The sequence below is a fragment of the Trematomus bernacchii genome, unplaced genomic scaffold (assembly GCF_902827165.1).
Source record: "Trematomus bernacchii unplaced genomic scaffold, fTreBer1.1, whole genome shotgun sequence".
NCBI classification, from domain to species: Eukaryota; Metazoa; Chordata; class Actinopteri; order Perciformes; family Nototheniidae; genus Trematomus; species Trematomus bernacchii.
Genome location: NW_022987582.1, coordinates 7,082,575 through 7,108,960, shown reverse-complemented (window position 1 = coordinate 7,108,960; position 26,386 = coordinate 7,082,575). Strand labels below are relative to the sequence as shown.

The 26,386-nt window shown below is 40.6% G+C and overlaps 1 protein-coding gene across 2 annotated transcripts in view; it reads right to left on the bottom strand.

Moving 5' to 3' along the window:
- The window catches only part of cdkal1 (CDK5 regulatory subunit associated protein 1-like 1), a 231,923-nt gene that overhangs the window by 166,972 nt on the left and 38,565 nt on the right, over positions 1 to 26,386 (bottom strand). For both annotated transcript variants that reach the window (XM_034127949.1, XM_034127948.1), the window contains one exon: positions 23,998 to 24,082. In XM_034127949.1, the coding sequence (XP_033983840.1) occupies positions 23,998 to 24,082 (85 nt within the window). The remainder of the gene's footprint in view (positions 1 to 23,997; positions 24,083 to 26,386) is intronic.

The window sequence follows — 26,386 nt, the reverse complement described above, 5'->3', positions numbered from 1 at the left end:
AATGTTGTCACTGTGTTCATAGTTACTGGAGTTTCTAGTTAAGGTAATTACATTGTTGTGAGCACAGGGCTCTTTTGTTCTATTTCCTCATGAATGATAACAATTAACAGAATAGAAAAAACACCCTATATGTATTTTTAAGTTTTGAGCCTTTCAGGAAGACCTGGAACCTCATCTAATGAAGCACACATTTGTCAGGTGGAGCAACATCCAAATAGGCTAGCAGCTGTGAAGAGTGTGTGTGTGTGTGTGTGTGTGTGTGTGTGTGTGTGTGTGTGTGTGTGTGTGTGTGTGTGTGTGTGTGTGTGTGTGTGTGTGTGTGTGTGTGTGTGTGTGTGTGTGTGTGTGTCCTCTCAATGACTCTCCCTGCTGCTAAACACCCTCAGCCGTATAGAGATAACTACATAGGGGGGGAAGAGGATGAGCTCATTACACACACACACACAGAGCTGGCCATATGCTTCTTAGCAAACATGTTGCTTAAAGGATGAGGTCATACTGATAAGAGAAGTGAGGAAAGGTTGTGTAAAATGCCTACCTTGTTTTTTGTTGTGTGCCATGATTAACACAATAACATGTGTTAGAATAAATGTTTCTGTTGTTTCAAACACAAGACAATTGCATTAAAGTCCAATACAGTATAAGATTATTTTTCGTTCCTTACCTCCCTACTTTTTCTCTCTTTTTACTTTCCGATATTTCCCTTTTCCTTCCACTTCAGTCTCCTCTCCTCCCTCACATCTGCACTCCCGACAGTTTTCTGGCTGAGTTGACAGCGAGCCAGCCAATCAGCACATCCCTGACCTCTCTGCATTTGCATAAGCAGCAAGGGGCAAGGTTAAGTACCCATCAAGCCTCAGTAATTAAGATGTGAGCTGGTGGGTCCATGAGAGTGTGTGAGTGTGATTATGTGAGAGAGAGAAACCAAATGTATTTAATCTTCCACTTCAGATATTTTCCACTTCCACAAACTTTAACAATGTTTACGTTGGTCACTGTGCTGATTTGAATTCCACAAACAACCCAATGCCATACTTGTACTTAGTTTCTTTCAATCCATTGGGGGGACTATAACGTAAACTTAAATTGTGTAATGTTTTATTCAGTTTTTCATATTTATTTTCTTGTTTTCCTGTGCTAGAGAAATGTGTCCGTCACTGACTGACAGCTCAGACTGAGTGGATGTGGAGAGAACAAACAGTTACACTCCTCTGTGAATAAGTGTACCAGCAAAAAACTATCAAATATAAACAGTATAAATAAAACAGCAGCTAACTCTGGGCCTGTGGGACCTGACTGCAGACACACTAAACTAAATGAAACTGTTAATGTACTGTACCAGGGGCGACTAGGGGCTGTAGCTGAGAGAAAGAAGGAAGCAGGAGACAAAGATAAGAGTGATTGACAGGAAAGTGTCAAAAGAACATCTTCATAGACAAGTTAAAAGGAGAGACAGAAGGAAATGACACAAGTTTGTGTAAAAAAGGTGAAAGATGATGGTTAGAGGAGATGAAGAGCAGGGAAACATGGCAGGTGAAGCTAAGGGAGAACTCAGTAAAGGTGTCTCATCAATCATACTATATGTTGGCCTTCAGCTTTCAAGGTAAGAGGAGAAAATATGGATAGGAAATCAAAGAAATGGATGAAAAGCAGACAATTTGTATTACTTTAGAAAATATATTTATATTATCTACATCTAACATTGCACATGAATGCACTTTGATATTTTGAAAACATCGTTGTAAATGTGTCGGCATTAGCTTAAAACCTCATGTGCCTGTGTAAAAAGGTTTGTACAAAAACATAGAAAATACAATTTGTCAAAATGTGAACCATGCACCTTTTGAGAAATCCAAATACAGACAGAAAGTGGAATATGTCAGACGGGAACGAAAAACAAGAGATTCAGAGATGGCGATAAGTATAAATGAAGAAGAAAAGAAAACTGCCAAAGAGCACGTCTTCGTCTACAAGTGGGGAGAGGGAGAGGAAGAGGAAGGATGACAACAGGACTCAAAGGAATGAAGGGGGAGGAGGACGAGAGCTCAGAGGCTGTGAAGAAGGATTGTGATTGAGGGATGAGAGAGGGGGTTTGAGAGGTAAAGCTGCAGAATCCACTGGGATTCTCTCACACGTATAGACAATCACACACACACACACACACACACACCACACACACACTCATCGACTGCTGTTTTTGTATTATAGGAAAGCAAGAGTTGATGACCATAAAGAGACACTGAAAAGGTGAAAACAGAAATTAAAGAGGAAAAAAAGCAGAAAGCAAAAGAAAAGCGTGAGCAAGGTCAGAAATACAAATTGGAAGAAATGGGATGTTTAATCTAATCAATACAAGATAATTACATGAAAGAAGGATCTATAAAAGTGAGTTGTGGTAAGTGATGTGAAAGACAATAAAGATTTGAGCAGCCCAAGCACAAGACAAGTTGCAAAGGCCTGATTGCCTCTCTTGACACACTGTTTTCAATCTACATTTTTAAAGACTTAGCAGACCACAACCATATCCCTAAACCACTTGATAAAACAACCATATGGAAATGCTTTTTGTTTTCCACAATTATCACCAACGTGTCTTAATAAGGCATTCATGTAATAGCTGCGTTTTACAGGATATAGGCAATCTGTTGACCAATCAATACACCTATAACACGGTTAGTTTATGACCAGCTCACATGGCCTGCGGGTATGTCAGAGATAGGATCCAGGCCGATTGTCAACATGGGCCTAGTAAAGCCAGGTCAGAGGAAATGGAAGGCTTTCACATTATGGCCTTTTAAAAAAGGCCCCACACACCTGCCCGGTGCTGTGAAATGGATGGCATCTGTCTTGTAAAAATGAGTTGAATGTGTGATAAATATTGCATTACTGTAAATGAGTTGTATTCGCCGCTTCAATGGTTCGTAATAAAGGGGAAAAAACAAGAGAGATAAATGCAAAGGCACACACAAACATTCATACACACATATGTGCAGGGAATTGCATTACAGATGAGCACTTGACTGAACCATGAAGAGTGGAACACCAAAGCTGAATCCTGAGAAGAGTCCCACGAGTCCCATTTCTGATGCAAAGGCCTACTTTCTATACGAGAAGCTGTAATGGGACAACGATACGGGAGCAAGCACGCAGCCAGAGGCTGTTGTGAAGAGACAACTGCTGGGCTATACCAAACAAACATATGGAATAAATGTTCATTTTCAACAAAGACTCATGTGGTTATTAGAATAAATGTCAGTAGGAGGTTATGTACAGATGAAGGTTTCTAAAAATGGACAGTTACTGATGTAGATCATAGAGGTTTTGTGCTACAAACAAACCACCTTAGTGAGGTTCTTTGAGTTTTCTATTATATTTTAATGTCAACGGTTGAAAGCACACACTCAGCTTGTCTCTGGGACAGGCATTGGGCCGTTGTGTGTCAGTGTGGCAGCTTTAGTGTAACACTAAACAGGCAGGTCACAGGGCACACACAGACATTTATCATTCAGAGCCACTCCCCACGAGGCCTTTCGCCTCCGTGTGAATCAATCTGAAACTGTACAAGTGTTCATGCATTTTTCTGCCTGTGTGTTTACAAGATGTGTGTGCATATGTGCATGTGCACATGTGCATGTGCACTCTATGTGTATAGATTTGTATGCATCTGTACAATTGCTTTGATCCAGAGGTGGAGTCAAGTGGGAAATCCTTGCGAGGATGACAGAGGTGAAAGGACATTCTTGGTTGAATGAATACACACAAAATTAGTCCAAGCATAAACAATCATGATTGGTTTCAAGGTCATCAATTATTACAAGCAAGGGTTTGGAAAAGTGGAACGGCACATGCTCAGTGACCTGGAATGCATCAACAATCTTTCAAATCAACGTGTTTTATTCCCAGTCAACAGAAAGATCAAATAATGTAATATAATTATACCTTATACCAACAAGTAGGAATTGCAAAGCAGTACTCAATCATAACAAAAAGTAAATTTGTATCTGTCCTAAATGTCAACCAAACTGTTTTACTAACCTTAATGACCAAATATTCAGGTTTGCAAGTACCATTACATTCCTTCTTCTTGTCTTCTATATAATTGTACGGTTTACTCTGGTGTGAACTTCTATATGATGTTAATACAGAGGGCACATGATTTTTTTTAAATAGTGCTATGTAAATGCATGACAGCAAAATAATTGCTGGGATATGTATCTGAAGAAAGCCAGTGTATCGTGACATACCTATTTAACCAAGTACAATATGGCTAAATGTAAGCAGAACCACAGCCAGTGTCTTTAGCACAACCTGTGGTGACACATGACATCAACATCCGTACTGGAGATACTGTACGCTTCCTCAGAATATTTCACTTTTTATTTCCATCTCTTATTTTCAACAGATTGCAACCTCATTCTGGTCTTTGCTATCACAGCTTTAATAAAGGCCCCTACTGTGTCCAGTTGATAAAAAGACAAAATGTATGAAGAAAAAATACAAAATAAAGTTGAGATATTTCAATTTGAATCTTAAAAAAACTATTCTGCGGCCTTTTAAGGTACTTACTAAATGCGTGTCCCTTTGAGCATATGTGTATTGCATATATATATTATAACACATCTATGTTAATGTGAGGAGGTGCACTGTGAGTTGCTATGTGAGCATGCATTTGAAAGCAGATATGCGAGTGTATGAGCGTGTTAGGAGAGTCTCATTATAGAGATAAAAAGTCTAAGCATCTATTCAGCCTGTTCATTTCCCTGGCTGATGTCTTCTCCCCTGCACAACCTGAAGTGGCTCCACAGTGGCTCATCAGTCCTTCTAAAAGGCCTCCTCATTTAACCACAGTGCCTTATTTATTCTAAATAATGTTCCTTTAAAAGCCAAGGATGCAGCATGTACAAAGCCAACTGTCTGATTAAATTGCTATGCAGGACCCCCCCCGTTGGTAAAAATGTATTTATAGAATGCTTAAAAAATGATTTTATTTTCCCTCCACGCGTATTCTTCTCATCTGAGTCGACACCAATTAAAAGGAAGGTTCAAGGCAAGGTTCATTAGATTAGAGAAGAGAGGGGAAGGGAAGGGGGGCGAATTGTTGGAAGAAAAAAGGCTTCACAGAATGAGGAGGTGATTTTCAAAATACATTTGGCTTGTTAAAGAGATGGTGAATATTTTTCTCGTTAGGGATGAATAGAGCTGCCTCAGTCTCTTTTGTTGGACGGCATTTATTACATCTCTCTCCTTCTCCCCCTTTCAATCGGTAAAGATCATGTTGAATAAAGATCCAGGTTCTGTGGGCTACAACACACATAAAATGTTACATTTTAGTACACAAGTCACATTAATGACATGTTCATGTGTTTCATCAAACACATAAACGCCTCGATTTGTTTTGGACGACAGAGCCCTCATCTACTGTCTTTGCCACAATGAGGCAAGGTAGTAAGAGAAAATACAGCTCCAAAGCTTCCTGACTTTAAATAAATACTAAGCAAACCACTGAATAAAGTGCAATTATATTGTACTAGATACATAGTTTCCAACACATGTGCCTACATGACACAAACTCACAGCCTGACATACACACACACACACACACAAACACAGAGCAATTTAATCACTGCTCTGCCTGCTAACCCACAGTGTAATGGGGGCAGCCAAAGAATGCACACAAGCCTATATGCCACATGTGGCCTGATTCCCCACAGCGATATTCCTTCCTTCCATATCCAGCCGTCTATTTGTTTACAGCACCTCAGAGGTTAAGGACTGCCCCGGGTATATTAAGGCAACGGCCCACCAACCCCATGCCTTACAGAGGTTGGCATGTTGCTGTGCACATTTCCATGCATCCATCATTCTTTGCACATACATGTACCTATAGCCAAGTTGTAAGCCTGGGGCTTGTGTCACTCTAAATACAGTTTTGTGAAATAGCGTCTTGGCAAGTAGCAAGCAGCCCTCCCATCTGCTGTTAAAGTCAAATCAGAAAATGCTTAATGAAGATGCTTTGATGACATCATCATCTTAAGGCCGATGAGTACATATACACAGTGATACTGCAGATAAATATGAAATATATACACACATATTTAACAAACAAACATATTCAAATCCAAATGTACATGTCTCAATGAAATACACTTTGATTGTTCTCAATAACAATTTTCGATTCAACAATCGTCTCGCATTGAATCTGACCTCTTTTTGTTCATCCTCAAAACATTAGTTTTACTTTCACTTTTTCCGCCGCATCTTTCTTCTTTCAATGACCGACCCTTCATGCTGTCATCTGTTTTCTACTTCTATCTTTCTCTTCCACTGTGTGCACCGCTTCTAAAATTCCCCCTTGGGGTTTAAGCATAAGGCATGCAAAGGTCAAAACATCTTACTGTCATCTTGCATGACTTAATGTATATCAAGCACGTCTGTATACTTTAACACATAGAGTCTGGATGTGACATGCACAGAGAGAGACTTCGAAAGAGTGTTTATGTCCTTATCAGTGTGTATGTGTTACTGTAAAGTTTCTCAAATAAATCTGCTGTCACTTTTCACCCTGAAGGTGCATGGAGAATGAGCACACTCATTCAGAGGGAGAGAATGTCATCTTTTATAACTTGCAGCTAGTATAAAGTATCTCAGTCATTTTCAGGTCAGTGCTCCTTTAGCCAACACCAGCTGAAATGGCCCCCACACCCCCCACACACACACCCTTTTCTCTTTATAATTGAGCATGATAAATAAATGTTTGGGTATGTAAAAACAGCTTGTTGAAAGCTTTCAACTCTGTGTTTGGCGACCTTTGTGTGTGTGCATGACTACATGATGAATTTGCATGTATTCAATGTGTGTGTGTGCCCACGTTTGCTGTGCCCACAGTGTATTCGTCTGTTGGTGAACAGATCCAGGCCGATCATGTTTCAGTGTACCAGGGTTTGGTTCAGTGTCAAATCCCTCTGTGTGTAACTAAAGACACCTGATAGGAACACGGCAGCTGGTATGCTGGATGTTACACACACACAACACACACACACCTGCCACCCAACACAGGTAGTCTCTCAGGCTTCATCACCCCCCACATACACACAAGGAGAGAAGGGTGTGTGTGTGTGTGTGTGTGTGTGTGTGTGTGTGTGTGTGTGTGTGTGTGTGTGTGTGTGTGTGTGTGCACGCGCGCGCGTGCGTGCAACAGCCTGAGAGACTGACCGACTACAGGTACAGGTGACCAGAGGGTCATTGAAGTGCTCTCCATATGCCATCTGTCAGATCAGCTACATCTCACAGTGACATTTCCCTACATTCTGTAACAACGTCAAACCCCTAAGACCCCAATCCAATGCATTCACCAATACAGATGTTAGCTAAATGCCTACAAATATTCTTTGTCAAACATTTGCCAAACAAAACACTTTTATTTATTAAGAAAGGAGATGATCGAAGGCTCACAGCTTGTTTGAGTTTAAATGCAGTTTTCAATAAATTCCCTAATCTCTATTGTTGGTCTCTTGCTCCTGTTTCTTATTTTTGCATTTTAAAGTTCTACTAGCAACCTAGTTACGATCCACCATTGCGAAATGGAAATTCTTGCAATTTTTCCCACTGTCTTAAGATTTTTTTCCAAAAGTGTATATATAATATAAATATATATTTAACTAGTATGCTTAAACTACCCAAGCGGTTGTCATGATGCTGTCTACACATTAAATAATCCACTGATTATTTCAGCTTTTGAATGTGTAACAACCATCTTCAAGACATTCGTCCTCAAAACGCTGTCCCTTGATAAATCAAAATGAACAGCAAAGAAAACCTCAGTGTTTTATTTGACTCCCCCCATGATTTTCTCTCCCTTTGTTGCGATGCAAGACAGAATGGTGATTTCACAGTCCTCTTCTGAATCAGATAACATTGAATTATGTATAGAGCCTTTAAATCCCTGCTCTTACAGTACACATGTGGCCCATGTAGCAACATGACACTGAAAGATGTGAAAGGAAGAGTGGTGATTTGGTTTTAGAGGCATTTTTAAAGCTGTTATAATTATTCAACATCCTTGAAACTGTAGCTGTTAAATCTGTGTTTGTTTGCAATTGTTAGAAATACTTGAATGATATGCTGGACAAATATTTTAGTTTTGGGTGCCAGTATGATTCTGATAGAGCTTTGCCAGACACAACCTGGACATGAGGCAGGGAGGGGGGTTGGGGTTGACAAGGCCACACACATAAAAGCATACAACAATATCTCATTGGCCCAGGGAAGTGAACTGTGAAACCAAAGACAAAAGAAATGTAGTGGTAGTTACTAGAGTCACTGGAGTGGGCGAGGGTGCAAACGTGGAGAGAAAATTGGTGAGGGAGGGAGGATGATAGACAGAGAGGGGTAATGGTGTGACCTTGTGAAAGCCTGTCATCCCCTGCTGGGAGAGAAATGACCTGCAGGAGCCAGAGCACCTGCAAAAACATCAACATCCACCTCTCTAGCCTCTAGCTCCTCCACTACCTCCATAAATACTCCCAAATGAGGAATATGCTACTTTTTGAAATAACTACACTCAATTAAACTGGAATCAAAATTACTCTGGTGGGTCCTCTGCTTTTATTAATTGGGAGCAAAATAACCCTACCCTCATTTACTCCTTTAGTTTATCCATATCTTTCACTTTTCTTCCTCCGCTGCAATTGTTTTTAATCCATCATCACATTATCTCTGTAGCTGCAAATTAAATCCAGTGTGCTTTACTGCCACTTGTTGTTGCCAAGGCATCAAGGTCATCAGATTTGCATTAAGGACCAAACTTAAAGCAAGAATTGCTGTGTCTTTCTACACACGCAATATGAATGTATTAGGCATGAGCCCAGAAATGTCACATTGCAACATTTACATTTTGGATTTGCTGACAACAACCCATTGACAAACTCTTCCATTGTTGTCATACTTCTCAGCAAGGCAAAGCAGAACAAGTAGTGGAACGTGTGCATCTTTATGTAGTAACTGACAAAGTTCGGTTTTCTTTATTAATACTGTGACTGCCCATGCCTTGGAGCAGCTTGATAAACCATAATAGGACTTTTAGGTTAAAATTGAACACTGCCTTACACTGCCTAATTATTAAATGTTGAAAAAAATGTTTGATATACTATTACCTGTGATTCATTGTGCAGGCCTGACCATAACTGACCCTGACAACTCTTCACTTCCAGTTTGATCCCATCATCCTTCAATCTCCATGTATTTAGCTCTCTGAGTATCTCTGATTCAATTATATCCTGCTTTTGCCCTCTATTAGCACTCTAAATTGGGTTTCTTCTATTCCATACAATTAATAAGGTGGGATGGTGGATGTCGACTTTTTTTTGTCTGCCTACCACAGTACGGCTAATGTGCTATCTCACTGCTTACAAGGGCTTGAATATAGCAGGACTTTGAAGCAATGGTTATTTATGTAAAACAGAAGAACCATCTTAATTAGCCAATTTGAGGGTGTCTCGTATCATTGTTATGCAGATGATATCCAGATATATTTCTCTTTCAAACCCGTCAAAATGGAACATTTAAACACCCTGATCACATGTCTGTCTGCAATTGAGAAGTGGATGTCAAGCAACTTCCTACAGCTCAATGCATCAAAAACGGAAGTCTTGATCTTAGCGGCTGATAACATCGCCTCTAAGGTAGCAAGCCACCTGGGTTCATTTACTGGTAACATAAGGGCAAACGTAAAAAACCTTGGTGTAACTTTCGATCTGTCTATGCTACTAGACAAACACATAAGACTCCTGACCCGTACCTGTTTTTTCCATCTCAGGGGGTTTCTATCCAACGCAGAAATGGAGATGGCTATCCATGCCTTTATTTCATCCCGGCTTGATTATTGTAATGCTCTGTTCTCCTGCCTCAACAAAACATCAATAAACCGGTTACAACAGGTCCAAAATGCTGCAGCCAGATTGCTCACTCGGTCCAAAAAAACATGCCACATCACTCTGATCCTTTCATCCCTGTCCATCTCAGAACCCAATTCAAAGTATTGGTCTTCACATATAGAGCTGTCCATGGCCAAGCCCCAGCCTACATTAACGACCTGATCCACCCTCACAGCATAACCCGGGCCCTGAGGTCCTCTGAGCAAGGCCTCCTACGGGTGCCCCGAACCAGGCTAAAGACTAAGGGTGACCGTGCCTTTGAGGCGGTGGCCGCAAGGCTTTGGAACAAACTCCCCCAGAAACTAAGAGCCTCTGCCTCAATAGAGATTTTTAAGGGGCCGCTGTGAGCGGAGCGAAACACACAAGAGTTAGACCTAACACACTTAGCTATTTTATCTACCTCTGGAACAAGCTAAACTAGTTATAAATATATTTATTCTTCACTGTCGGGTCACTCATTACTGGATCAGTGAGCTGCATGAGATACTGACAGGCTGTCAGGAGAGAGAGAGAGGGGGAAAGAGGAAAAGAGAGCGCTTCCGCTAATTTCTCCCGTCTTATTATCCAAAGTTAATGTAAACTTCAATAATGTCTTCATTTGAATGTAATAATTATGTTGGTTGTTGTTTGTGGAAGCGCCAGTGAATGAGCCCCATTAAACATCACTTGAAATGGAAGATCCCCATAGGCCCCGCCCACTCGATCGGATCGGCGATCGGTATCGGCCGATACTGATTCTGGCCCCAAAATTGGCGATCGGAGCATCCCTACTTAAAATCAACAGAAAATAAATACCAACAGCTGGTTGAAGTTTTTTCTCCCTGCACCCAACACCTACGCACACAAAAATGGAAGAGGTAATCAAGAAATGAGCTAATGAGAAAAGGTAACATGCTAATGATAAAAGGCCAAGCAGTGAGAGTAAAGGAATGAGTGAAGCAGGTGTTAAAGCAATGAGGTAGAAATGTGTGAATTTAATCAAGCCCAAGTGCAGATGTGTGTGTTTGTCTTCATTTCTCTCCTGTCACAAAAGTGGCAGGAGGGGTCCTGGGAGGATACGATCTGGCCTCCCACATGCCTGAAGGCAAAAACACACTCACATAATCGCACAAGCACACATGCAGGGGGGTATCAAGGGAAATAACTTCTTACCAAATGGAGCATTATGTGTTATTGATCAGGAACACCCACTTTCTTTGGCTTATATTATCTAAGCCCCATGAACCGAAACTCACTCTTGTGTTTTTTGAATTTCAACAACAGCAAATAAAGTAAATACACTAAGTCATCGCTATATACACAATGTTGCCAAGCAAACACACTGTAGGACAAACACAGATGATGACATACAGTATGGACTATACCCTAAGTATGATCAAGGAATATCAAGCACACACAAACACAGACCACACACACACTAATGCCCCTTTCACACCGGCGCTTTTCCAGCTCCTGCTCGGAGCTAGAGCCTGAAAAGCGCCGGTTTTTCCTGTTCACACCGCAGCGGCGGCGCCTCATAGCTCCGGAATGCGGTTCACTTCCAGCTCCAAAAAATTGTCGGTCCAGAGGCAAGAGCTTCGGAGCTATGACGCGGCGTCGCTTACGTCTCTCTTACGTCGAGGCATGCAGGAAACCTTACTTTGACCATCCGTTCGCTGTTATTGATCATTGTGGAGAGCAGGCAGACGTTTTGTTTGTTATTATAGCAGCTATCGGATGGAATCAATACATGGGCTGCACAGGTTGTCATGTCCGACTATCACAAGTAGAATCATAATGAAAAATACGCCGGTAAAATGTGCCTGTAGAAAACGGCTTAGCAAGTAGTCAGTTTAGCTTCGGTTGCTATGCTAACATCAACCATGTTATACCAGAGAAACTTTCATAACAGCGTTGTGATGCCAAACAGCGTCAATTCAGACTGACACACATTCACTTAAGGGGAACTGGGGATATGTATCAGCTGCTTGTGTGACAGTCAGACAGTGAATACTTTAGAGCCGTGTGAGCTAACCCGGAGCTAACGGGAGAATACACTCCCGTTGAAGAGCAGCCAGCACTGCAGCGGTCGGTAAATGCCGCTGAAACACATTAATAAACAATGAACCACGGCACTCTGGAGAAAAGTATAAGGTTGGAGAAGTCGTTATTTAATTTAATCTGGCTTCGTATGATTAAAAGCAACACGATCATCGACCCGACGCAGTCCCCGGCCCGTTGTTGTTGTGGGAGAAAATCAGCGACGTAAACTGTGACGTCATGACGCAGCAGCGGCAGCTCTGGGCAGTGTGAACAGAGCGGGAGCTGAAAAGGGAAACCGGAGCTGAACCAGAAAAGCTCTCGCTAGGAGCTAGAAAGGGAAAAGCGCTGGTGTGAAAGCCGCATAAGTGCAAAGCATCATAGACACAGCCGGGTGATTCATCACCAGCTGAGGAGAGCATGACCTCCAAAACCTTTTAAGTGACCTTTGACCTCTTCAACAAGACAAATTGTAGATGTATCAAACAACATAATGACCCATGAGCATTACAACCAACATCACTCTCTAATATTCAGCTCTCACAAGAAAAATACAATATATTGGCCAAATGATCACATTGTTTTTTCAGCTTCCTGCAGAGACAAGAGAAATTATTTCACCTTTTATTCATTTATTACAGTTGACAGCTGACATTGTCTCTGAATCTTTGTCCTGCTGCTTGACTCTTTCTTTTCCTTGTACCCCTGTCATAAATCCCCCAGCTTCTTCCTTGTTAACATTGTAAAACACACATGCATTCCTAGTCCGTCACTGATGCCTAATAGGAAATTGGTGTGATCTAGCTGCCCGTGGGTATAATGCATTGCAGTGAAACGAGTCATCTTGTCGGAGAAGCATGGATCTTTGCAACAGCCTTATTGACGGAGAGTCAAAGAAGCTGTGATGGCATTCATGGCATATTTTCTAATTAACAGCCTGAAGGTTATGTATGACAGACTGTGTTAGTTTTGTTTATAAATTGTTATTGAGGTTTTACTCATTCCACTTTCATCCATTTACTCTGTAATCCAGGGGCTACGGTCTTGTTACTGTCATGGTGAGGGGTCTTCCCTTTAACACGTACACTATGGAGATATGAGTTTATGCTAAATAAATCATACATTAGTTACTCAAGTATTCTATGGTTACTGTCTGAAATGTAAAGCTTCTGCAAATCGTTTCCAGCTGTTCAATCCGAGTGTCTTTGTCATCCTCATCTCTTATTAAGACATCAGTATTTTCTCGAGAAGTGTGAGAATTGCGTGACAAGTCCGACAAACCCCCTACTGGGAGATTTAGCAAGCCTTCATTTCTCTAAAGCTCAAACATGGAGACTGATGCGGAGGGAAATCAGTTAAGACGAAAAACTGGTAATCCTCTCCTATCGTAGTGGGCTGATACACACACTGCTATGATGTTTTTGCTGTCACTCTTGAATGTATACATTTAAATTAAGACAGAAAGGTGTAATCTTAACAATAATACAACCCATACAATTATTATATACAACAGAGTTATAACATAACATGAACATAACCACATGTTTCCATCATCTACAAACCTCTTCCAGCAAGGATAATCAGGGATATGTTCCCTTTCTACACTACAACACTTTCACTCTTTCTCTTACAAAGTCAATTATAAATGGCTGGTCCCATTTCCAGACTCATCCTTCCACAAATGTTTAAAGCCTGAAACCGCAATATGAAACCCCTCGGTAGAAAACGTATGTCTACGATTTGGCTTTCATTTAAATACGATTGACCCTCTCTTTAAATAACAAAAGCAGACACTACATGGAGTGGAACTCATAAGATGATGACCTTTATTTTCTACGTTTCCCGTTCATATAATGTTTTACTTATTACCCTTATCTCAGTCACATTCCTATAGAAGTATAGAAGTTGAAATGACCAACAGGATCAGTCAGTTCTTTTGAATTCCCCATTTGAACAAGAACTATATTAAATGAGGAAAACTTAAATTAAATCGCTTTAAAAAAATGCAAAATGTAACCTGGGATTCAAATATGGAAACCAAGATCCATGCAAAACACCACGGAGAGGCCACCCCTTCATCTTCAACCCTACATTAACTTGGCCTCTTATAGCTTAAATCCACAGTCAGGGATAAGTGAGAAGGCAGGATCCCAGTGGGGTGCGCCTAAGAGCCCTGGCGTCTGAACGCATGGAGGCTGGAGTTTGTTATTGTGGTCCAGGAAGATTTTATAAGAACAGCAACTATGTGACAGAATGTGATTATGCAGCCATTAATTAAAAGGGACCACTCATGCGGCTGTGGCTCAGTGGATAGATTGCTGGACTTTAAATCAGGGGATAGCAAGTTCGAGTCCCACTGCAGTCAGCATGTCGTTGTGTCCCTGGGCAAGACACTTCACCCCAAATTGCTCCTGTGGGGATTGTCCACAGTCCTGAATGTATGTAAGTCGCTTTGGATAAAAGCGTCTAACAAATGACATGTAATGTAATGTCATGCACACACATCCCTAAGAGTAACACAACACAATAAGGACACTGAAGGACACTGAAGAACATGAGTATTTTTCCTGCAGGCTTAAAACTTTCCTCGATATGGGAAGAAAGCTTTAAGACAGAATGAGTAGGATTTGATCAGTTGTAAACACAACAATCAGAGTTGGCTCACTGACTCACCGTCACCAGAAGTGCATGCTCCCGAACCAAGGGTGTGAGTCGGTGTCAACAGATTCACTTTCATTTTTAAATGAGGTTTGTGCGATTGAATTTTCACCTTGCTATTTTTTGTGTTTTTTTCTACGCTCTGTCTCCCTTTTTATTATAGTTTCTTCGTGGATGCATGCTCACATTCTACCCCCTGCTAGTTATGTCTGGAAAAAGAGTCAAATGAAAAAATACAGGCCGAGGATATGGTCGGATACAGAGAGATCACTGCACACTACTTGTGGGTTCAAGTGATGATCGAGAGGGCTCATTTTGACAAACCTATACATTGTTTTATTAGGAAATCCTTTATCTTACTGTCAGCATTGTTAATTGTAAAACGGGAAAATATATATAATATATAAAAAGACTTGAACCAAACCCTGAGCAGATAAATAAACAAGTATTTTTCTTGTTAATTTCTTGTCAATTAAAATTGAAGGTAATGAATGTTAATAGCAAGCCCTAAATAAATTAAATGTTTTAGTACAAAAAAGCACATGCAAACTAATCTTGGAGGATAAGAAAATGTGGGAATGCAATGTGTGTTTGCTCTCTCCACTTCTTAGAGAAATAACATATAAGGGTTTCATTTTTCAACGTATGTATCGATGTTTTATACAAATAGTGGGGGAAAAAGGTGCAAATAGTGGTCTACAGACAAGCATATACATACTGTAGACAGTAAATGGACAGGGGCAGAATTCAGAGATAAGTCATGTTTAACGAGATTGGGTTAGATGGAGGGAAAGGCTGCGGGCTCAGGCCGTTAGTCCCATGCTGTGATCGGCCCCGCGCTTCAGCAACATACCGACGGGTGCACGAGACTTGGATACCAGGGCCACATACTGTGCTGAGGCCTGCACTCAAACCCACTCAGTAGAGCGGATGTGACAAGTTGTTTGTGAGGAGGATTCAGCATACAAGCACCAACACACACACAGACCCACACACACACATAAACAGTATTCTCCATATATACTGAATGTAAACATCAAAATGCACATACAAATGTGGTATAGAATGGTAGACATTACTAAAAACATACATCAAAGAAGCCTACAGATGGCCAGACTATGGCTTGGACACAGAACTGTCTGAAATAATCACATCTGATCGTGTACTGTACTGTGCATTTCTTCAAGGCATATTTATAAATAGGGGGGAGTCGGCAGCTAGGCTTAACTAAAGGATCTCTATGGTTTTCATCTGTTTCTGTGTGTGCTTGTGTGTGTGGTTAACAACAGACACATTCATACAACAAGAGCTTGTTTACACTATCTTGTGTTTTTTTACCCAATATTTACTAGATAATATCATAACAACCTCAGACTTGACATTCCACTAATAGAGCTGTATATACTGTAAACCAGCTTTGGAAATGAGAACATAATACTTGATCTTTTAAAGCCGAAAGAAGCTGATAAAAGTAGAAGTCGATTAGTTACAGGGTTTTAAACATTATTAGCCTCTCAGCACTTTACATTCATCCCTTCTGATGCCTGCTTTGCCCTAACCTTTTCTGATTGCGAGCTTTCAAAAGGTAAGACTGTTAGTTCACTTTCAGCATTCCTTGCACAAAATTGGGTCTGAATGTCTGTTGTTGTCATCACTAGTCTAGCCTGACAGCAGGTACATTATTTTTTTAAAGGATAAGTCTGGAACACTAGATACCTGAGGATTGCTGAAAGTCCTGTTAACAGGTTCATGCTAATGTGAGTTAGATCAAAGCTGGAGCCGATGTGTATGAAGGGGGATCTAACATTGTTCCAGAACATTTTCAGCACTCTGGTGAAGAGAACCTTATCCGAAGGTTGCTGTCGGGCATATATCTGGATCTGGAGCAGCCAATGAGGCAAACTTTTAAATGATGTGAAAAATGATTTGGCATATCAGACAGACAGGTTTAGTTTGAGACAGGGAACGACAGGGTTGCATTTAGTGAAACTGGCATACTTCTATAGTGGCATCAGTACATTTGAAAAGAGCACAGAGTCGAGCCTCCAGGTCTTATGGTCTTTACAATTAATAAATCACCGATCTGACAGGGTTGTATTGGACAACAATGGAAAGTAATGCTTGTTTTGACTACTCACTTCATACTGAATCACATGCCGCCTCAAGGTATTTTACCTTACCAAAAAAAGAACTGAACATAACAAGGTAGAATAAAACACAGAAAAAGTCTGTGTTATACACATGATTTTGTATCTACCAGAGGGGAAAGCAGTTCAACTGTGACATGTAGAGGACTGCAGTTTGTCAATGTAAAAGCTATTATGTTGTAAAAGTGCTGGCAAACACAAAACAGAAGGAAAACAGAAGGGTGCACAAAGCAAAAATATTTTAATGACTCATTTATAAGAAACAAACCATCCTCTCACGCCCTACTAGACAAAACACCTAATTAAGTAGTATGTACCAGAACAGATGACATCAAAACTATACAGAACTATAAAGATGAAGATGAAATGTTACAACCAAAGTTGTGTACGGGACATACTCGGCATTGTAGTGGTTCTCATACAGGTCTGGACTCATTGAGGCCAACACAATCAACTCTGATGCACTCTCTTTACCTCCCCTCTCTGTCCGTGGGTCTACTTTCCCTCTGTTCCTGTCAGTCTGTCTCTTTCTCTGACTATTCTGTGTCTGCATGTACCCCAAAATGTAGGCTAATGCCCTGTAGGACTGACAGATTAAATGCCAAAACCAGCCCCAGGCAGGAAGCTCTGTGAGCATGTCTCTGTCTGTTTTCATGTGTACTGTGTGTATGTGTATGTGTATGTGTATGTGTATGTGTATGTGTATGTGTGTGTGTGTGTGTGTGTGTGTGTGTGCGCGTGCGTGCGTACGTGCGTGCGTGTGTGTGCGTGCGTGTGTGTGTGGCCAGCTACAAATCCATGCCTGTGCATCAGCTTGACTGGCTGAACACAGCCATAAAACAACTGCCCTTAGTACAACTCTAAAGGTCACAGCAGATTTCAGATTGTTTATACCTGGCTGTCATTTCTTGATGAAAAAGAAACATTTCGGGCCTAAATGTCAGTCACTTTCAGTGTGTTGGTTCATTTAAAACAACATTCTTTAAGGCCAAAATAAACAGCTCCATGCAATATGAGCACTGTAATAAGAAAACATGTCACTTGACCACAAAGCAATGTATGACTTTTGACCGATTCTTGGAAGAACAAACTAGACAAATATATATGTATGTGTTTGTGTGGGTGAGCAGTGTTCATGGTTTCGGAGGTCAGTCTCTGATCCATTATTAATGGAGCAGCTCAGCTTTTGTCATTTCAAAGATCTGTCATCTGACAGTCTATGGCCTCGGCCTTCTGAAAGCTAGGTTTTTGAAAGACAAGTGTTGATTAAAATAAATGCTGTGGAATAACATATGTTAATTTGGGTTTTAGGGTGCCTTTTTGCCTCTGGTAATATGTGATCAGAAATCAATGACGTAAAATCACTTGCCCAACATCAGTGGACATCTTACTAATCAAGAGATGAAGCAATGGGCTATACTGCATATTTACCACCTTTTACTCCGTTATTAATATCTAATGTATGTAACAATTTGAAAACTGTTAATGAGAACCTCATAGCAGTTCTGTCTTTACGGTTAAAGGGCCCATGTCATGGCCATTTCCACTGATCATAATTCCATTGTTGAGGTCTACTAGAATAGATTTATATTGTGCATTTTTCCAAACTCACATTGGTTTCTCATATAGCATCTCTGTAAACTACTTGTATTCACTGAATTTCACTCTCTGCCTTTAACGGCTCGTTGTAGCTCCAATAGCTCCAGCCCCCACCCTCCCTGTGAGCACAGTGTGCTCTGATTGGTCGGGACGTTGTGAATCGCGCTGAGCTCCGTGGAGGTGTTGTTTCCTTGTTAGCGATACACAGCCAAACACAGCCAAACTCATCCTGAGCACACACAAAGTCACAGCCGAGGTAAAAACAATAAGTGTGGCTTGATATTGAGTAAGAAAAAGGTTGATAAACGCTGTGAGAATGGGTCTGCAGAGAGAATTTCGCGGCAATCCCAACTGTCTGTTATCAGCTTGCAGCCAGGGAGGAGAAATCAGCTGAGCTGCCTGCACTGTGTGTGTGAGGAAGTCCGTGGATTGGTCAATTTGGACCAATCAGCGGGGGCTTAACGTAACGGCTCCACGGATTGGTCCATTTCGTTCCGGGTACGGCTTGACATCATGCCGTACTCGGAACGAAATGGAAGAATCAAATGGACAATGACGTATCTCCAACGAGGCGTTTTGGGGAGGTATTTTCTGTGTTAGAGTTTTACTCGCTACAGGGTGTACTTTGAGGGTTTGTGACTCTGCACACCGTTTACATGCATAAAAACCTTCATAACACACAAGGGGACGGGTAATAACCGGAAAAGCATGACATGGGCCCTTTAAATTAAATTCAAGGTTTGTAAAGGGCTTTAAAATGTAAAGTTATTTTTCTTAATTGTTTTGAATTTGGTTTTGTTTGTCTTCAGTAATTTGCTCACAAAATACAGAATCATGCTCACCTAATAGCTCTAAATAAACAAAAAAATGGTGCTCTTTGGATATTATCAAAACATACATCATAACTCAGACCAAATCTCTTATCTTAAACTTTAGTTTTATCCTGTGACATGAGACGTATACCGACGGTAAAGCAGATCAGTTTAACAAACCCCTTTGGCAACAGCGGACTACAATCTATGGCTCTACGTTTAAAAAACAACTTCTGCCAAAACCACGCTGAGCAAACGAAAGACAGTCCTGTTGCCGTGGGCCATACTATATATTCATTAGCCAGCCTACACATCTGTTATAAATACACAGTATACGCACAGCACATACATTTGGACTTGTTCCAAGAGTTCTGTGTGTTGTGTGTCTCTTTTCAATTAACATTAATGATTTTCCTTTCTTAGGTTTGGTTCATGAATTTCTAAATGATATTGAAATGAATGTAAATATAATGTGGGAATTGGCAAATTGTGAAAACAGAAGTACACAACTCCGAGTTGGGTTCTAATTTGTTAAGCATACATTCCCTTGATCATACAAATTACTAGAGACAGCCAAGTGGAGAAATCCAAGACACACACACACACACATAAACACACACAAACATAGCAATTTAATTACATGCTGTTGGGCAACTGTTTCTTTAATGCATTCTGCGTTCATTGATTTAAAAAGGTCTCTGATATTGAATTACGCTATAGATTTCGGCATTTTAAACGCACACACACGCGCACACCCAAATATCCATACTAATTGACTTTTTAGTGTTCAGGAGCTGCTCCATTAGCAGTTTATGCTACTGGGTGTGTTCCTGCTGAAGAAGTGAACAGCAGGGCAGAGGATGCCATCACTCTAAAGCAAGACAGATTCATTTCAAAATGCTGAGGGCAACAGTGAAACATTACAACACAGCAGAAAGGAATTCATAATTGAACAAATGAGTGTAGTGGACTCTGATATACTGCATAATTATTGTGGCAAGACACAAATGTCTAGGTTCATTATAGACTGAACTTAAATCTATGCAGAACTCATGCGTGCTTAGTTATGCTCACATAAAGATAAACGACACACACACACAGTCCGGATTGAAAAGTAACCTTAGCTTTTAGCTTGAAGACCAGTCAATATTGTTGAGTAGTTTTTCAACGCACACGCAAAACATAAACACTCCATGTGCATTTATGTTAGCATTCTCTCAGAGGGTAACCCTACAAGAAACTACACAACACACTCATACACACACAACTCTCTACAAGCTGCCTGGGCATCTATCCACCTGACAAATCCCACACACACAAATACACAAATACCACTCCTTATCCCACACACTTGGCATGGATGCCAACTAAGCCCCAGTTCTCCAGAAGTAATAAACCGCCTTTTCACCGCGTCTCTCCAAACCATGATGGAAGACTGCTGAAAGCCCCTGTGCTTCCATGTTAAAGCCCTCAACTCATTTACGAGGACACTGATTGTTACTTCTGTGACCATGCGTGTGTGGTGGTTTTACATAATGTCCCACATGCCACTGCCAAGAGGAGTACTTGTTTTACAAACTAATGTACACACACATTAGTAAATTGGGACGGCATGAGATTATGTACCACACTAGTGTTTTAACATACAGAGCCTTGGTAAGCTGAGCTAAGAAAACAGCAAAACACTGCCTGAAATCCTTAAAATGTACTCAAAACACAGATCTCAATAAGAAAATGTATCCATAAACCCAGACTGCACAGGTATAGAGTTAACAAATTGTAAATCAGACAAATCTTTACATTATTTCAGGTGGATATTGCCAGTTTACTAGAATATGAACTTGGCGCTATGACAAAGCGAGACGGTATAACAGCGAGCTGAGACCCACACCGTAGCACAGCTTGTTAGAGTCAGAGAGGTGAGACAAACACATGTAAAACTTAGTAGACAGAATTAAAGGTTAATACATTATTAGTGTGAAAGCCATATCCAATAAACAAACCACCCTATCCTTATTTATATGAAGAACATTTGACAGGAGGGAAAAACACAATAAAAGCCAGGAAGCTAAGGGTCACAACAGTAAACAGATACTATATAAAGTGACATATATTACTTTTGAGTGGCCTACAATGGAGTGTTGTGCATTTTAAAACATTAAGTTAATAAATAGGAAGACATTTTTAAGACCTAACATATGAGCCCCTAGTCTGTGCAAATGTGTGTGTGTGAATTATAAATGTGTGTGTGTTTGTGGTACCAGGAGGTGCTGGCATAACGGCCAGCGTGTGACTGAGCGCGAGGCAGCCGTACGCCAGCCTCCTGGTCTCATTTTGTCTCTCTGTCTATCAAATGCAGAGAAGCCAAAGAAAATTGAGGGAATGAAAAAGACCTTAAGTGGGCATTTGGAATCGCTCTGAGCCCGGACCCCCTCATTTTGTGTCTCCATCATGCAAGCAGCAAGTGATGAAAGGAAAAAACTTTTTTGCACATTCCTCGTGTGTGTGTGTGTGTGTGTGTGTGTGTGTGTGTGTGTGTGTGTGTGTGTGTGTGTGTGTGTGTGTGTGTGTGTGTGTGTGTGTGTGTGTGTGTGTGTGTGTGTGTGTGTGTGTGTGTGTGTGTGTGTGTGTGTGTGTGTGTGTGTGTGTGTGTGTGTGTGTGTGTGTGGGCATGTTCGTGTGTGTGTCCCTCCCAATGAATAGAGCATTAATTGCATTAGCATTACAGCTGGGTGATTTCCAGTCAAAGAAAAAACTCTGGCATCAACTAAGACATTTTCAAAAGTCCTGAAGTGTGTTATTATTTTGTGCAATTCAATTGAAAAAATCTTTGGATAGAAATTGGCATGACAGTAAGAGTGAAGGAAAAGCGGACATAAAGACATGGGAGCAGAAAGACAGGGAGATTGCACTGATGAGGTCGGCCAAGTGAAATTGTTCACCCTTGAAAGTAGAACATTTCCCTATGATAGGTTAGTTTATTCGGGGACATTTCAGACATCCAAAATGTTAAATGTGACATACATCTTAAAATGCAAATCATCAATAGGAGCCAATCAACTAAGCTCACAATGTGTCCATGCAAACATGTCAGAGTTATTGAAGCCACAGAACTCTTCAGACTGAAAATAATTATCAAACTACATGTGAAGCAGATAGGGTTAGAGTTAGGGTTTAGACCACCTAAAGTTAAAGAATTAGAATTTTTAAGAATAGGGAAATTCAGAGCCCACCAAATCTAATCTTAAACGATATTAATAAATACTCAATTGGCGTTCAATATATCCACTTATAAATACATCGTTTGAAATTAAATTAAAACTTGTTTTGCAGTTCAAAAAGTAAGCCATTTATGTTGAGACACAAGTCTAAAAAGTCTAGATCTGTGCTACATGCAGTTCCTCTAATGACCCCTAGAGACAGGCTCAGGTGGATAAGCTGGATTTCACATTACCATAAAGCAGTGATTTTCAACCACTGTGCTGTGAAAGATCGTCAGGTGTGCTGTGGGAAGTTGTCAAATTGAATTTTACATAAAATATATTATTTAGTTGCTGCAAAAGAAATCCAACAGTGCCATGGACCCAAGCTAGCTTAAACGTAAATTCCAAACAAAACACCCATCACTTCAAACCTAAAACATAGACTATTTAGTTCGCCTGCGAGAAACGGGAAACTTTTAGGAGAAAAACCACAAAGACAGGGCTCTCAAAGCTAACTACTTAGGAGCTGAACTCGCAGCCAAATTGAGAGACTTGTCATTAAATGATCATTACATATATGCTGTATTAGGCTACAATGTGTCATTTAGTAACGTTTTGGTTGTTAGTTTTCCTAAAAAAGGTTGAAAAACACTGTTCTAACCCATGTTATTTAAAACTTTACAGTAAAATTACTTTTAAAGATGTATCCGATAATAGTGACTACATTGAAAAGTTATTAAGATCACAAGATGAAATAATGATGATATCATCTGCTTTCTGTCTGTCATGAGCTGAAGTGAATCTAAGAACTGTTTTCAATAGCAAATTCATGATTTAGTCAACCCAGTGACTCCGTTCTCTCTCCCTCCCACAAATACACACACACGCCAGGTGTGTGTGCCCCTGATGGATTTATATTAATCAAAATGCAAAACAGTTTCCATCTTAATTTCTCTGTGTTTATGCAAATATGTCTTTCTCCCTTTTACTCGCCCTCCCTTGTGTGTGTAAGAGTGTGTGCGTGTGTGTGCGTGTGCGTGTGTGTGTGTGTGTGTAACAGTGAGTAGGTGGAAACTGACATCGAGCAACACGCTGAAAACATGGACTGTAACACACAAACAAAAAGACAAGCACATGTTGTGCATGAGAAAAGTATAAAATGCATACAAATTATTTTCTCTTAGCTTCACTTGGTGTTGTGGTGAAGAAAAGCTAAATATATTCTAGAACCTAAATCACTTTACTCTATTTTAATCATATGTGTGTATCTCTATATTTGTTGATGGGTGAAGCTGTTATAATTTGAGCAGGCTTTTTGCAGTGCGCAAAATAATATTGTATTATTCTGACTAAATCATTTAATCTCATACAAAATGACTTGGAATCTACTCAAACATATAGCAACTTAATATAGCTTGTGGTCTTAAAGGAGAAGGTCAAGAAATGGAAAAGCTACATCTAGATAATTCCGGATTTTTTGTTTGTTTTCTTATCTACTGCTTTTCATTGAACAAGCCAATCAAACTAGCCCTTACGAATATCTTTTACCAAATGAACCGTTTTCTACTGCCAAGATAAAAAAAAAATATAGGAGATCGTGTTTGTGTGGAAAATGTTTTGTCATTACTTGATTGAGTTCCTGAAGTGGTCCTCTGCTGGGTTTTTCACGGTACAGCTGTTGAGCACCCACAGGTCTGCGTCAGTTGGGTCATCTGTAGAAAGAGAGAAAGTACATTTTTATTTTTTATTTTTCACTAGAATACTAAGATCATACCGATGAAAAATGACACAGAATAAATTGTACAACAATGGATTCAACAAAGCATAGGGAAACCGAAAAAAAGGGAAAACTAATTAATTGGTTTCTGGCATAGTTCCTGTGTGAAGAATGCAGTGGGTCATTATGTCCTCAAAAAGTCAAACCAAAATGTTCTCACGTATCGGTCGTTTAAACAAAATGAACCTCTCTTTCAAAAGAACAACACTGTCTCATTCACACATGATAATATCAAAACAATACTGTCTTTATTCCATGTACGTATATGAAGCCATGTTTCGGAGTGGTAGATATAGGCAACATTTTAAGGTTACATTAAATGTTTATGTGTGTTAACTAGGCTTTGTTTGTTGTAGCACTTTAATTTATTTCCCTATGCCTTGACTCAAATAATATTTTATATTTTTACTTTACTTCATTTTAATTATAGCTAATATTATAGCACCAACAGCTGTTTATCAATGTGCTGTCTCAATAAAGTTGTGAAAGTTAACAGTTGTTTTTATTAGTATAGAAAAAGATGCAAGATTAAGATGGAACTTTATTGATGCCCCTTGGGGTAAATTCAGTTTTCCACTCTGTTTAAACATCATTTAATACACACACAGTATAAATACACATGCATTTAGAGAGGTGCCAGAGCGAAGAGGCGCCAGTTGGGGGTCCGGTGCCTTGCTCAAGGCACACTACGTGTTTTTGTTTTTTTCGATCTGGACTTGAACTGGCAACCCTTCGGTTCGAAAGCCAAGTACCTACAGACTGAGCTACTTTGGCTGCTGCTAGACATGTCTTTTATAAAACAAGGTGTGCATGCTGGATAATAAAAATGTATATCTATAGGCTGTGACCTTGGTGAATTTGCATGGCACCCCACAAAGGGGCCAGAAGTTAGTAATAACTAAAAAAATAATAAAATAAAGGCCTATTTTTGACCTTTTGACCAGTTACTTAAACTAAAAGGGTCATTTACACATACGTTCAATCGAACACACACACACACACACAGCTGTGTGATGTTAAGCCCGCCTGCAGCTCCAGACGATGGTGGCAGGCTTTGCATGGCACTGCGAGAAAAGCCGTCACACACACAGACAGATAATCGGGGGGTATGGCATGGCGGTGGTGGGGAGGTAGAAGCCTGCTCCTTTACGCCACACTGAACCAGATATTTCACTTAGAATCCACTTCCCTGCTGCAGTCAAGCATACACACACCCCACTCACACTGTATTTCCTACAGTTAACGTGATACACACCAGCACTGTAACACACACACAGCAGGTCCCAGGATGCGGAGAAAGGGGAGTTTATTAACCACACCTTGCCTTAGGTAAACTGTTCTTCTCGATACACAAGTCTTTAAAAATAATATACACATACCTACACACACGCACACAAACAGTTTTCAGACCAATTACAAAAGCATTTATGATATTTTTGACTGAACCATAAACATCTTAAGGCCACGACACACCAAACTGACACCAAAGAACACGTCCCGACGGACTCGACTGTTGTGTTGCCTCACATCTCCTGCGTCTTGGCCAAAAAGTCGCACTGGAACACACCGCAAAGACTTCAGCCGACGGCCAAGTAGCACGTACGCACTGCGCATGCGTGAGTGGCAATAACTCTCCTTACCAGCGGGCGGCGGAGTGTGTATTCGTCCTTCAAAAGAGGCAACCGGAAGACAGACTGCGTGATATATACAAACAACAAATAGCGTGCATTCCATTTTCACTCTCGTCCATCACAGACTGTTTCACATAGCGACTTATAATCGAAAACATGTTTAGTGCGGTACTGGCGGTATCAGCCCTTGAAAAATAATAGCCGTCTGTGTGTGCCTTCTTAATCGTTTGTGTGCGTACCTCACTTCCGTTTCGCTTCTCATGCACTGATTCGCTAAGCTGAACAGCCAATCAGAGTGATTTATTTTGCCGACAGCCTCCGCTGCCGATTCAACAGCGGAGGCGGTCGGCACGGCCGAAAAGACACGCCGGTGCGGGACACACCAATCTGAGTAGGGCAACAGGACGCTCATCGACGGCCAGACATCTATCGCCGGCCGAAATCGGCTTGGTGTGTCAGGGCCACCAGCACATTCAGAATAATGCGTGTTAAAAAACATAAGGACATTAATGATCTATTGCAGTGTGAAAGTTGACCACTTGGGAAATAATGTGGGTGTCTGTAAGTTTGAATAGTTGGAATTATTAGACTTTCTATTAGACTTTAGA